The following is a 13,901-nucleotide window of genomic DNA, read 5'->3' as shown; positions in this document are numbered from 1 at the left end:
GGAGAGCATAAAAGCATCTTATTAGCAATTCTTATCCAGGAAATATAAGCACTTAGGATCAATTGAAAGGGAACTGGGAGAAGGGGGAGTTAAGAGGGAGAAGACTGTCATACAATAAAAAAAATCTAGTTTAGTACGCACACAGTTAAGAGTATCACTTTGTGTATATCTGATTTATCAGATGTTTAAAACATCCCTGCAAATGTTTTATTACCTCTAAACATTTTCCCTTTCCATGAACCTTTATTCTGCTGCTTAGAAATACTTGAAATTCATCTAAATTATAAGTCAGCTTTTGGAAGCAATAGAGCCCAGGGTATTACATGCAGTTAAGTTGAAATTGTTAAGTAGACTGATCCCTATTATAGTAAGCTTCCGGGGGAGGTTACTCCCAGCAGATGTGCTAAAACTGTTGATTCCCCCTCCTTTTTTTTTTTTTTTTTTTTTTCCTCATAAGGAGGATTTCTGGAACATGCTAAAGGCAGCGAGTGTGTTGATGTCCTAGTGACAAAAGCTAGATTTCTGTCAGCTGCTTTCATTAAGGTGAGCTTTTAGCCTGTGCCCTCATCACGGCCATAGATTTAGTTTTGGGTTAGAAAACGCTAATCCACGTGTAAATGCTCTCCATGATCCACACATGTGTAGCAGTCTGATTACATTTTTAATGTACCTTTTAACTCCTCTTGTTATCCTTACTTAATTTTAAGAGACGTGAACAAATTCACATTTGTGTCTTTCCTAGTCAGCTTAACTTCTAACCAGGTAGTATCAACGCCTAGTCCCCCAGACCCAGCTCGGAGAATCTAGAAACCTCGTCTGGCCTCAACTCTCAGCACAGGGCCTTTTAAGTGCACAGTTCTCACGAATTAAAGAACTTTAGGTTGAGAAAGAGATAATAAAACGTCTCCCCAAACGGTAATTGTTCATTTCAGGGCACTCTTCAGAGATGTGTTTAAGCCAGGGCTGCATCTCACGGGGGCAGGGAGGACAGAAACCGTCTCCAAATGTCGGGGCTTATCTCCCGGAGATGCCTCCAGTGTAGCTGACAAATCTCCGAAGTGGGAAATAGTTTTCCCTCCACAGGGCCTCGGCGTGTGAGGGAAGGAGGGGGATGGGCAGGGGCCATCAGGGGAGAAGTCTCCGGCCTTTTCACGTCTCTCAACACCATCCCTCCCTCACCCCGCCTCCTCCTTCCCCGAATCCTAAACAAGCCTGGGGGTGGAGGGGAGTGGTCTGTGGGGTGTGGGGGGGGGAAGAGGGGCCCGGGGGCAGGCCGGGCCGGGCCGGCAGCCTCGGCCTTTGTGGCTCTGTCCTCGACGGCGAAGGGGGAGGGGAGCCAGAGGGGGCGGGGAAGCGGGCCGGAGACCCTCAGCCGGGGCTTGACCCCCAGGTGCATTGTCCAGCGGGGCCCGCCCCCTCCCCCCGGGGCCGCGACCCGGCCGCCACTGGGCCCCCTCCCAGCGTCTCCCTCCGCGGCCGCGCCGACCTCGCGGTCCCCAGACCAGGGGCCAGATGTAGAAAGTAGTCCCGAGGCCGGCAGCGGCGGCGCTGTCCACTCCACCGCCCCCGCCCTCTCCAGCCGCCGCCTCACTCCGCCCCCGGGCCGGACGCTCGGGCCCCCCGCCTCCTGCGAGCGGGTGTCCGTGCGCCGGCCTCGCCGCGCCCGAGGAGACCAGCCGCCGGCCGCGCCGTGCCACGCCACGCCGGTGCCCGAGCGGGAAGCCCAGGCTGCGCGCGTCCAGCCGCCGCGCGGAGAGCGCCCGGAGGAGGGAGCCGGCAGGCGGACAGCGGCTGCGGGGCGGCCGGGGAGCATGCCCACCCAGCCCCGCTGAATGGCGCCTTCCCTGCGACCCCTCGCCCGGCCGCGGCCGCCAGGGATGCTGCTCGGCGCGCTCCTGCTCCTGCCGGTCCTCGGCCCCGTTCCAGGTGGGCGCGCTTTCTTCTGCGTCGGTGGGGCGTGAGCGAGCGCGAGTGGGCAGGGGAAGGAGGCAACCGGGTGTGTGTGTGTTGTGGGGGGGGGCGGCGGCGGGTCCTTTGCGGGGGCGCTGACCCCCGGTCTCTGCCCCCTCCCTGCAGCCAGTCGGGAGCTGCCGCTGGAGCGCGAGGTGCCGGCGGGCTCTGCGGGGGCGCGGGCGGCGGTGGGCGCCTCTCGCAGCGCCCGCCCCTCCCCGCTGCGCTCCCCCGGCCGCGCGCTGAGGGCCGGCGCCCGCCGTCCACTCTCGCCCCTTTCTCCTCGCGCCATTGTCCGCGCTCCGGCCGCGTACTCGCCTTCGGGGCCAGCCTGGGCTCCGCGCCGCCCGCCCTCCAGCCGGGGCCGCCGCGGCCGCACGTGGCTTTATTTATATTGTTTCCTTAGTGGCAGCCTCGCGGCGCAGGGGGCGCCGCGTTTCCGCGCGGCTTCCCCTGTTTGCAGTGGGGGCTTCCCCACGTTTTAGGGCGGGGGAGAGAATAGGTGAACTCAGCGCCCAGGTCAGACCCCTAAGTGCCCCCACTTTCCCGGATCCGGATCGAACGAGGAGGAGACGGGAGGGGTGGAATTGGAAAGAGAAGAGGAGTGGAAGTTTTGTGGCCCATTTGTGCCCCGGAGGGGAGGGAGAAGGGTCCCGAAGCTGAGAAGGAAGGTATCTAAGTAGGGTTTATTTCTAACAGCTAGGGATTTGGGGGCAGGGCCTGAGATGTGTGCGAATCTGAAGATCCCTCCAAACTCCAGGTTAGCCTTGCGCAAACTTGGATGAACTAATTTTTCTCTTTTGACGTGTTGCTTTATTCTTAAAGAGTTAAAAATTGTAAAGTGGATGCGGGGTGCGGGGGGCGCGGGGAGAAGAGGTGTTAAGAAGAATGGGTTGTTTTATTTATTTACAGGTTACAAACTCCTGACTTTCGTGGGTTTTTTGTTTTGTTTGTTTGTTTGTTTCCTGGAGGAGTTAGTTTTCTATTAGCAAGAGAAAAGGATCAAAGTCAGATGTGACTCGGAAACACAATGGGCGCCTTCCGGAGTGGTCCTCGCTGCGCGGGGCTATTAGGGTCGCTCGTGTCGCCCTGGGCATCCATTAGGAGAAGTCGGCAGCCAGGGCGTGGGAGCGTGACTAGTGTGTGAGGTTTGGAGGACCTGCCTTGATGAGAAACAGAGATCAGTCCCGGGGATTGGTACTCATGAATTCAAGACAATCAGAAGGAAGATGAAATGCCCTCCGCCCCTAAACCCCTAATACTCTACTCGGCCCCAATCAATATGCAAGACTTAAGCTGACCTTTGCGCTAAATGCAGGAGGTGACAGGGTATTAGTTGGTCATCGGATGCTTTTATCCTGACGGGGACCGGGGACGATGTGTATGCCTAGCATAAAGCCTTTACTCTGCTCTGATAAAAATGTGTATTGGTTGATTAAGCAATCCCTTATCCCTGTTAGACAGTAAGGACCAATTAGTCACGCATTTTTTTTCCAACAGTTGGTAGTTCTAAAAAAAAAAAGAAATAGCAGTTTCCTAATCCGATCACCCACTGAGTACAAGCAGTAAGAGTTAGCAACTTTTCAAAGTCAAATGTTTGTCTTTTAAATACCTACCATACTCTGCAGAAATTAAGTAAATGGGTCTCTTTCAAGGAGTAGAGACAGAATCCTTGCTATAAAAGGGCAGATATAAAAGTGCAAACTTGTCATCTGTCACAAAAGATAAACGCACTTCCCAAAGGAGTAGGTACCAAGGGTTTCAAAAACTCTTCAAGGGACAAGGAAATAAACTTGCTTGTTCACAGAGTCGGAGTTTTGCTAATGATTTCTTGTAAAATTAGACTTTTACGACTTACCCTGTTCAAGATCTTTTTGACAAGCTCGTAAAAGTAAGCAAACAGCTTGTGCTCAAGAGTTTTCCTGATGATTTTGAAACTCTAGCAAGGCACTTGAGGACAGAATTCTTAAAAGGGGTAAAAGTTATTGAAATCTTCCCTATGCTTTTTAGTATAAGATGTTGTAAAAAGATTTCTCTGATTTGTTGAGAAGGTTAGCTGAAACTTAGATTGGCTTATTAAGGTGTAAGTTAATTAATATGGTTTGTTAAACTTTGTCTCATTACACTCTGAATATGTGTTTTACAATTGTGTGTTAAGAAATGATTTTACACTTATAATTCTGGGTATGCCTTTCCCCCCTTTTCCTTGTAGGAGTATGGTGCTTTAGCGAACTGTTTTTTATCAAAGAGCCACAGGATATAACTGTCACAAGAAAGGACCCAGTCGTTTTAGATTGCCAGGCTCATGGAGAAGTTCCTATTAAGGTCACTTGGTTGAAAAATGGAGCAAAAGTGTCTGAAAATAAGCGGATCCAGGTTCTGTCCAATGGCTCTTTATACATCAGTGAGGTGGAAGGCAAGCGAGGAGAGCAGTCTGATGAAGGATTTTATCAGTGCTTGGCCATGAACAAACATGGAGCCATTCTTAGTCAAAAAGCTCATCTTACCTTATCAAGTAAGTGCTTAAGTTCTTGATTGTTTGACGTTTTTCACTGCTACATTTTGATGATTTCTCGATTCATTAGCATGCTAACCTGAAAAATCACACAAACATTAAGAATTTTCCTGGAGATAGTAGTTGATGCTAACTAAGGCATGCAGAAAAATCTGAGGAAAAAAAATATATACATTCGAGTGAGTGATTTAGAACAAAAGTCACATTAGGTTTAGAACACCAAAACCTGTAGAGGTGGCTTTGTATAAATTTAAGTGTTTCAAACTGTGAAAAAAGTTGGATGAAAAGTTTGGCCAACACAACAAAAGTTGTTCTAAAATCTCATTTTTGTAAATTAATAATTAAATTTTGAAAATCACAAGCAACTTTTTCTGCTTTGTAGATGACCCTTAAGTGCTAAATCTTTCATATAGCCCAAGCTTCCATTTCTCTGACTGCTTTAAGATCACCCATGTTGCTTTTTAATTGAAAGAGAGGGCATTGGTCAGTAACTCTCAAGCCTTTGAAGTATTCCTAGGCTTTTCCTGCTGGGAGAGAAAGAGATTAAGGCCATTTCCATATTATGCCTAATGGACTTAAACCAGATCTGCCCACTTTTTTCCAGTTGTCATAAAGTTTGCTGTCTAATGATTTCCTTTGTATTAACAACCCAGTCAGATCAACCATTTGTCCAAGTGACCCACTGCTTGGTGGTTGCCCTGGTAACTGTTGAGTGTAAACATGGGCCTAGGATAGTTAGAGAACTCCTTGTTTTCACTGAGGCTTTCCACCTCTTCAGGTGATCAAATACCCAGCACTCAAGATTACAAAAGACAATGTAAATCTTAAGACAAAACAAAACACAGCACAACTGTATCTTAAAAATAGTTTTACAGGCATCCTAGCTACAAGCTTTTGTTAATCCTCAAAAGACAGATTTTGCACTATACCTCCAAATTGATCATTTACAAGATGAACAATAGGAGGAGGGAGCTCTTGAGATAAAGTCATAATCTTTAAGAAATAGTTTCTTCAGGGTCTCCACAGTTGAAATTCAGCTATTGGTGGGGGTTTCCTAGGTGACTTTATTGTAACAGTCCATGGCCATATTCATGCCATCCTCATTTTAGTGATATATTTTATTTGTACAATAATAATTAATAGTGGAAAATAAATTGCAAGCAAAGATATTTTTGTATTGAAAAATGTCAGAAAAGTAGAGATTTCCAATTCTAGTCCCCCTCCCCCAGAATAGTATAAACCTGAGAGACTGTCTGATAAACTTTTTTTTTTTTTGCTGTGATCATTGGCCAATAATCATCTTTTTGTGTTGTTGTTGTTGAGTAGTGGTTTTTCAGTACAGTATTGTTTTCAGGATGGTGTGCTTTTTATGCTTATGTCCTGTTCATTTAATTTTTGTCTAATGTAAAATTGTTCTATAGAGTTGTAATTTTTCTACCTTTTTGGGTTTGTGGAATATTGTGTTTTCATATCCAGGAACTGTAACTTGTATTACCTTGCCAGAGAGGAGAGGGGCAGGATGGAAAGGTGGAGGGGGCAGATGGGCTTTGAAAGATGAAGCATTTGTCATGACCACACGGTATTTCCAGGACCTCCTTAGAAGCCTGACAATTCTAAGGCACTCAGAAATACTTTGAAAACACACAGAGCTTTCAGTTTTCATAAATAAAGTCTGAACAGTATTAACATAGTAACAGTGAAACAATGTTAGTATTGGCTTTTTGAGTAGCTTTAGATGTTGTATCTTTATAAAAATCATTAATGACAAATATTTTATTAGATGTGAATCATTTTGAAGGCTTTTGTGGTGAAGTATTCATATTTTAAGTATCAAAATCTTTCCAGTTAAACCATGTAGAACATTGCTTTGCTGTTAAATATCAACTGTAGTATGTTAGTTATAGGAACCACACTTTTCATATGCACACATTTAACTTGGAGGAGGTGCTTTGCTAGGAAATTGCATTCAGTATTATAGATTTAAAATAAATGCATAGTGGGTTTAGATTTTTCTTTAGAAATGAAATTTCTTAGAGATTTGAAATTCACAAAGTTAGTTCTGATATCTGAGAAGCAATGTCCCATGACATTGTAGGCTCAGATGACTTTATCCTGTGTTCAGGGTAAGACGTTATACGTATTAAACAGGAAGAGAATAGGCATTAAGTGGACATTCTGTTTTTGTGGGTTTTTTTTAAAAGGTTAGTTCTCTCCTAGTTAGTGATAGCAGCAGGGTGCAAGTATGTTCTTTTTATTTTCTGCTCAAGGATTTTGTCAGCAAGCATATCTTTTAGTTCTGAAGTGTAATAAGTAAGACAGCACCTGGAAATCTAAAACTTTAATCTGTGCAAGTTTTAGATTTTTAACACAGGCAATCAAGTCTTGGTTTCTAAACTTAGGAACTAGAAGCTGAAAGTTGCACTCTAGGCAAGAATTCCATTATTCATGTGTAAATTAGGAATTCACAGGGTTAAAAGGTTAGAAACTGGCCAGGATGAGGTTTACCCTTGTGATAAAGAGCAGATGACCCTCATTCATTGGCCAAAGCTTTCATGTAGCTCTTCTGCAAAGTTAGTTATTGCCATGAATTGTTCTTGAGGAATGCAGAAATTCAAATGTGAACAGGCCTTTCCTTAAGTGTCACTGTGGAGCCTTATCTCCCAGGCACATCAGAGCTGGCTGTGGGGACAAGGTTCCTCCCCAAAGGCCTGGAGGCTTTGCTTTCCTGTTGTTCATCCAAGCACAAAAGGATTTGTCTAACTTAGTTTTTCTAAGGCATCCCATTTTTAAAGGAAAGTATAGGGTTAAAGTAATATTTAGGTTTTTAAAAAAGTTAATCCTTTTTATTGATAGCCATTTTAGCCATTTTACACTTTCATGTAATGGAATAGAAAGGGGAGTAATGTGGGAGGCTCTTTTTCTAGTTGTATACAATAGCAAGAACAGAATATTAAACCATTTCCCATAAATTTCAGTATTTTTAACAAAATCAAATTTTCACTTTCATAGGGGCTAAGTCTTCACTACATAAATAATCTAATTTAAATATTTTAGGAGTGAGAAGTAATCTATGACATCTTGACATTTCTTGCATTCTAAATGTTGAAGTAAGATAAATTTCATAGGAAAGCATTAGTGTGGTAAAACGGTCTCATATTTCAACAAGTTTAAATTAAGATGAGACATTTGAGAGAAGTAAAGGAGGCGGGTTGTGTTCTGTGATGTGTAAAAGACTGGCCGTAAGCTAGTGATTGAACAGGAAGCTGGTTGTTTATTTCCTTTCCATAAAAGGTGGAAATTGAAGTCTTAGGATAGAGGGAAAGAGAACATAAAGCTGGCTTATATTTGTTGGGTTTTTCAGGACTGTTTGCTTGGGTGCAAAATAATTTTTTAAATGAGCATTTGTAGCTGGAAGACCATAGGAATTATTATAACTTTATGGTGGGTTTTTTTCTCCAAAATTTTGAGATTAGTTTTAGCATCCATAAAATTGTTTTGGGGGGGGTGTCTATTTCTGTAATTTTATGTAGCAGTAGTCTCCTGTAAAAGGATGATGTAGGTTGTTTTCCATGAATAAAATGTTTATTACTTCAGTTTAAGTTGAGATGAAACTTGAGGTTTTTTGATGAGATTAATGAAAAACTGTTCTGTGAGTGTGGTTCCTAGCTTAAAGAGTAGTACATAAATTATAGCTCAAAGCTGATCTTGAAATGTGAAGTTAAAATATATTGAAAACATTTAGAGTCATGTTCGAAAGAAAAGAGGGTGGGTGGTATATTGAAAAGAGAAAGGTAAGAGCTATGAGACTATTAGCCTAGATTTTGAATTTTATTAATGATCCTGGACCCAAGATGGGCAAGAGTTTGCTTCATTGTCACTTTTTATTGAGATTTGTAGATGCTGTAAAGGACATTGTCTCTTACCTGTGTGCATGTTCACTTCAAATTAAGCTGTTAACAGTTACTTGCCCTAACTTAAGAGTGCTAACACAAAAGTAAAAGTTGTTTGATTTTGGAAAAATAAGACAGACTGAGATATTTAGAGAGACCAATCTGCCAACATTGTAGATAACGTTCAGATGGTGCTTTCTGGGTCTAAGAAAAATCATCTATCTTTAAAGAGAAGGGGGTATGGTTCAAAAGTACATATTTAAATTAAAAATTTACTAGCTTAAAATTGCATAAGTTAAATCCGGGAAGTAAAAGCACATGTAGTTCTACAGGCTTATTTACAATGATACTTGGTTCTTAAAGTCTGTCTACCTGAAAGGTTTATCAGGTACCTGGTGATCACTGGGTAATGGAACCAGTTTTTCCCACTTTGCACTTGATTAGTGAGGATCATTTCTCATCTGCAGAAACCTGTAACGCTATCTCACTGTTTTTCAAAGTTGTTGGATTTTTTATTTTTCAATGAAGCAGCATCCACTGAGGGGTAGAATTATAATTTGCTTTAAGATGTATAAATGTGTTTGTTTATTTTATTTTTGTCCAGCTTCTTAATGGAATTTTGAAAGGGCATTTGGTATGGCCCTCTTGTGTCAACTAGCTCTGATTATTCTAAAGAAAGGCCCTAACTCTCAGCACTTGTTTGCCCAGGCATTTGTTGTCATTGCTCCTGAATTTAACAGCTGGGCCTATTGATGAGGTCCAGAGCAGTTTAAAAGAATAGCAGAAAACAAATCTCTTAAGCAGGGTGTTAGGTTGAAGGAGTATTTCAATTAATAAGTACATGCATTTGAGGTTACTTTTTTGAAAACCCTAATATTCTTGACTACAATTTTGAGAGATGATTTTTATTTCTCCTAGGCAGAGGTGCTCAGTTAGGGTTGATTACTTTCAGCTTTTAAACTGGCAATTACTATTAATATGAAAATAATAATGTTAAGTCAGGCATTTTGCTGAGGATTATAGTTGAATTTTAAAAACAGCACTGATTATTGATCTGTTTTAAGAGAAATTCTAAAAGTTGTACCCCAAGTAAAGTTTTTGTTGTCAGTCAGGGCTATTTTATTTTTTAATTTATTTTAAAAAATATTAATTTATTTCTTTGGTTGTGCCAGGTCTTAGTTGCAGCACGTGGGATCTCTTAGTCGCGGCATGTGGGATCTTAGTTCCCTGACCAGGGATTGAACCCCGGCTCCCTGCCTTGGGAGCACAGAGTCTTAATCACCGGACCACTGGGGAAGTCCCAGTCAGGGCTGTTTTAGTACTTCTGAGAGTTTATAGTGTTCAGACTCTTTATTAAAACATTTTTAAAACTCTCATTTGGTAAAAATCTTGGTAAATGAGAGGAAGAAGAAGATATGGTTGTAATCATTGAAGCAGTATTGGAAGTTGTCCTAACATGGTAATCTGCACAGAGCAAGTTCACAGTCAACAGTTGACAATAATGATGTACAAAAAAGGTAAGAATGTTCCAAATTACCTTCAGTGGCTATAATTCTGAAGCCAAGTGAACTGCTTTAGGGATATGTATTGCAGAGGATAAAGGTGTCATCCTCACAAAGGTCTCTGACACTAATCTGACAAATACTTTCCTGACTTTTACATTCCTTGGTTTTTTTTCTTTTTCTTTTTTTAACCTCTGGTTCTCAGAAACTGCTTTTGATGAGCTTTAAAAGCCAAATTCTTATAGACTGAGCAGAAGGCATGAATTTAAAATGTTTGGGATTTTTTTTTAAGTTTCTGGAGGGTCTGCCTTTTTCTTGTGTTTGTATATATATATTTTACAGCTTTAGCATTTGTAGTGGCTAGATTAATCAAGTAACTATTGGAGAATGCAATCATTGTTCAGGGTCCTGGTTTCAAACTTGTATCCTCATTGGATTTGTTGTTAGGACTGATGGAAAGGAAATTTTCTTTAACAGTTTTACTTTATGAAACTATAGTAAATCCCTGTTTAGAACAGTGTGACAGTTTTTTTTTAAATGATATTGCTTCATATAGACGACTTTCTCTAAATAAATCATATTCCTTTGGAATAATCCTCCAAAATGGCCTGTTTATTGTTTTGTGGTCTTTTTAGTACTACTCAGAATGGATCTTCCACTCCACCAACATTTACCAAATAAGTAAATAAAAAAATAAATTTCTTTTTTTTTTTTTTTGAGCTGTGGATTACATTTCTCAGGGTTTCTCAGCCTTGGGGCAATTGACATTTTGGACTAGGTAATTCTTCATTGCAGAGGCTGACTTTTGCAAGGTAGGATGTGTAGCAGCATCTCTGGCCTCTACACACCAGATGCCAATAGCACCCCTTCCTAGTTGTGGTGACCAAAGAATGTGTTTTGGGAGGCAAAATCACCCCTGGTTGAGAACCACTGATGTTTCTGAGAGTAGTGCAAAACTTCTTTCCAAGTGTCACTAGGCTATTAGTATTTTAACTGTTTCTGTCTTAACTTGATATTCAACTTTTTTTGTTTTTAGCAGTGTTAAATTTATTGATTGGAGACGACTTACTATTTTTAGGTACTGTCAAGGACGCTTGATAAAGAAATGTGTTTGGATTGTTGTTTGTCTAATTTGGAGTGAAGCCTTTCCATCCCTTTTCACACATAGTACATTGAAAACTGCTACTATGAGTTTACCCTTCTGTGGGGATGGTGGTGTGCTGAATTGGGCGATTGGGATTGACATGTATACACTGATGTGTATAAAATTGATGACTGATTAAAAAAAAAAAAGAGTTTACCCTTCTGTAGGTTCATTCATTTTGATTTCAGTATTTCAGATCTTTTTGGGGGGATATCTAGTCTAAGAGTAAATGCAAATTTCATTTAACTGTGTTTACGTAGCACCTTTTTTTTCTTGATGTGATGGACACCATAGTTGAAGAGATATGAGAAATCTCCATGTGTGGTTAATGTTAGAGAACATCTTTTGTGATGCTCTGCATGGTGAGAAGTAAAACTGTATGAGATTAACAGCCCAGAGAATAACATTTGCCGTGTGGTAGGTTTTCCATTGGGTGAATGGTTAACAGAAATCTTTTCAGCTAATTCAGTGGTACCATAGACTTATTTTGGGCAGAAGCAATTTCACTTCTGCAGATAATGATGTAAAGATGGTAGCATCTTGTGAGGGCATCAAGGGGTGACAGAAGGGAAAAGAATTAGACACTAAAGTATATTAACTAGTACATAGAAAGTCACAGGCAAATTGAGTGGTTATTATTGAAATATTTGTTTTAGATTACTTAGTAGTAGTGGGCAGGGACTTCACAGTTTTTATCTTTCCCAGGATATCACTCTATGTGTGTGCTTCCGTTTTGATTAAGCTGTTTATGCTAGTAAAGTTTACGATTGTTGCTACATGCGGTTAGTCACCTGTAGAGGCCAGTAGCCACTGGTGGCTCAAGTGGGCAAGTTGAGATAGATGAAGGAGGAAGCAGAATATTTTAATGAGTGATTCTAGTGCTGAGCAAGTCTGGCTAAACGTTTTTGGCACCATGTGTTCTATGTCAAAAACGTACTTGGAATAGAACAAATCATCAGTTCAAAATAGAAGAGAAGAATGCACATTTTCATTATATTTGAGGGAAATAGTGTTTGAGTCAAAACAGAATTTTAATATTCTTGAGTGCTTATTTTCCTGTCCTTGTAGTCATTTCATAAAGAAATTATGAAGTTGACAATTTCCAATAGCTGGTAAATACTCTTCATGCTGCTAAATTTTTACTGAGCTGCTGGGAGGGGTGAGGTGGGGAAGCAGAAAGAATGACAAAAAGGCAGAAGAGCCAAGCATTAATGCCTTCTCCATTGTTGGTGACTTATACGACTTTAGACAAATCACTTAATCATTCTGATCCTTGTCAGATCCTTGTCTTATCTGTAAAAATAGGTGCCTGGGGGAAAAAAGGAGGGATGGATATTGAGCAACACAGTGCCCTTAGTCTTTTAATTCTGTTATTGTAATTCTAAGTAAGTGGCCAATAAATTATATTTTTTGTAAGGCTGAGTCCAATCACATTGCAAGAGAACCATTTAAGTCATTGAGAAAAATTTTCAAAAAGCTAGTCAGTTATTTAACTTGGTACTTTTAAGGATTCATACTCTTGCAGTGGACCTTAGGAAGATCTGCTTTTGGAGATGGGGAGGCCTTAAACCAATACTGATAATTTGAATTAGTACTATTTTTAAGAGTCTAGAAAAATAAATTACTTTGTCTGGGATTGGACAGTTCAGAATAGTTGTGCTGCTTTGAAGGTTGACATAGTGTAGGAGAGGTATAACTTTACAAATATGTATCTGGTTCTGCTAATAATTAATAGTGTATTCTAATGTTTATTGACTCGGTGTTTAAAAAAATAGTGCTGGTTTCATCTTAAGAGAGTTTTGCTAATGTTATTAGTGTTTTAATAGAAATAGATTATACTGGCTTCCCCACTACGACCGCCAATTCCTGTTAAGAATGATAAGGTTTAATTTTTCCCCCAGCTTTCAAACTGAATTAGCTTGAGTCCCTCTGATTGGATTTAAAGTAATTTCGATTAAAGTACTGACCTCAAACTGGACACATAACAAGAAAAAAATGCTTTGATGTTGGTATTGCATTTTGGTACTTCTTTTTAAAAGGGAGTTCACAAATTTTCTTAAATAATTTTATCAGCTAAATGTGTTCACTGTTTTCTTAATAAAAAGAATTCACTTTTTGTCTATTTAAGAAAGCCATACCTTCATGCTCTGACTTAGTAATACTTTTAACATAATTTTAACTGAGGGACCAACTTCAGTAAAGCAGTAAGATTACCAAAAGTTTCACCAAAAGGATTATGAATGTTATCCCAGTGATGGAATATGATTTCTTCAAAGCCTATAAGTATCTTTACCTGGATGATTTACCACATTTTTAGAAATCTGTGATAATTAATACTTGAAAGAAAGTACACAGACAGAAGAAACTTTGTGAAATTTAAGTTTAATTTTCAGCCTACCAGTTGTCAACTTGGAAGCTCTGATATTTAGGGAAAAAATTTTACTGCTTAGCACATGGTACAATGAGAAATTATAAGTGGATCCACAGTTGGTCAGTAGAAAGGTGATCATTTTCTTACCATACTAGAATCGACTCCACCATTCTTTTTATTTTTTTAATTGAGATATAGTTAATGTACAATATTATGTAACTTACAGGTGAACAACATAGTGATTCACAAATTTTAAAAGTCATACTCCATTTATAGTTATTATAAAATATTGCTTATATTCCCTGTGTTTACAATATATCCTTGTAGCTTATTTATTTTATACTTAGTAGTTTGTACCTCTTAATCCCTTACCCCTATTTTACCACTCCCTGCTTCCCTCTCCCCACTGGTAACCACTAGTTCTCTATATCTGTAAGACTGTTTCTTTTTGTTATATTCACTAGTTTGTTGTAGTTTTTAGATTCCACAAATAAATGATGTCATATGGTATTTATCTTTCTCTGACTTA

General features: G+C 40.4%; 1 protein-coding gene across 3 annotated transcripts in view; it reads left to right on the top strand.

Annotated features, from left to right (window-relative positions):
• Positions 1–1,468: 1,468 nt before the first annotated feature.
• The window catches only part of PRTG (protogenin), a 135,303-nt gene continuing 122,870 nt past the window's right edge, over positions 1,469–13,901 (top strand). For 2 of the 3 annotated variants that reach the window (XR_014243401.1, XM_082388009.1), the window contains exons 1-2: positions 1,471–1,926; positions 4,163–4,465. Coding sequence is in view for 2 of the 3 variants with exons in the window: in XM_082388009.1 (XP_082244135.1) it covers positions 1,833–1,926; positions 4,163–4,465 (397 nt within the window). In the remaining variant the exon portion in view is untranslated. Of the gene's footprint in view, positions 1,927–4,162; positions 4,466–13,901 lie in introns of all 3 variants that reach the window. The other variant, XM_082388010.1, reaches the window with a different exon arrangement.

This window comes from Balaenoptera borealis (assembly GCF_965194805.1).
Source record: "Balaenoptera borealis genome assembly, chromosome: 3".
NCBI lineage: Eukaryota > Metazoa > Chordata > Mammalia > Artiodactyla > Balaenopteridae > Balaenoptera > Balaenoptera borealis.
Note: the sequence above shows the minus strand (reverse complement) of the source record. Positions and strands in the feature narration are given on the sequence as shown.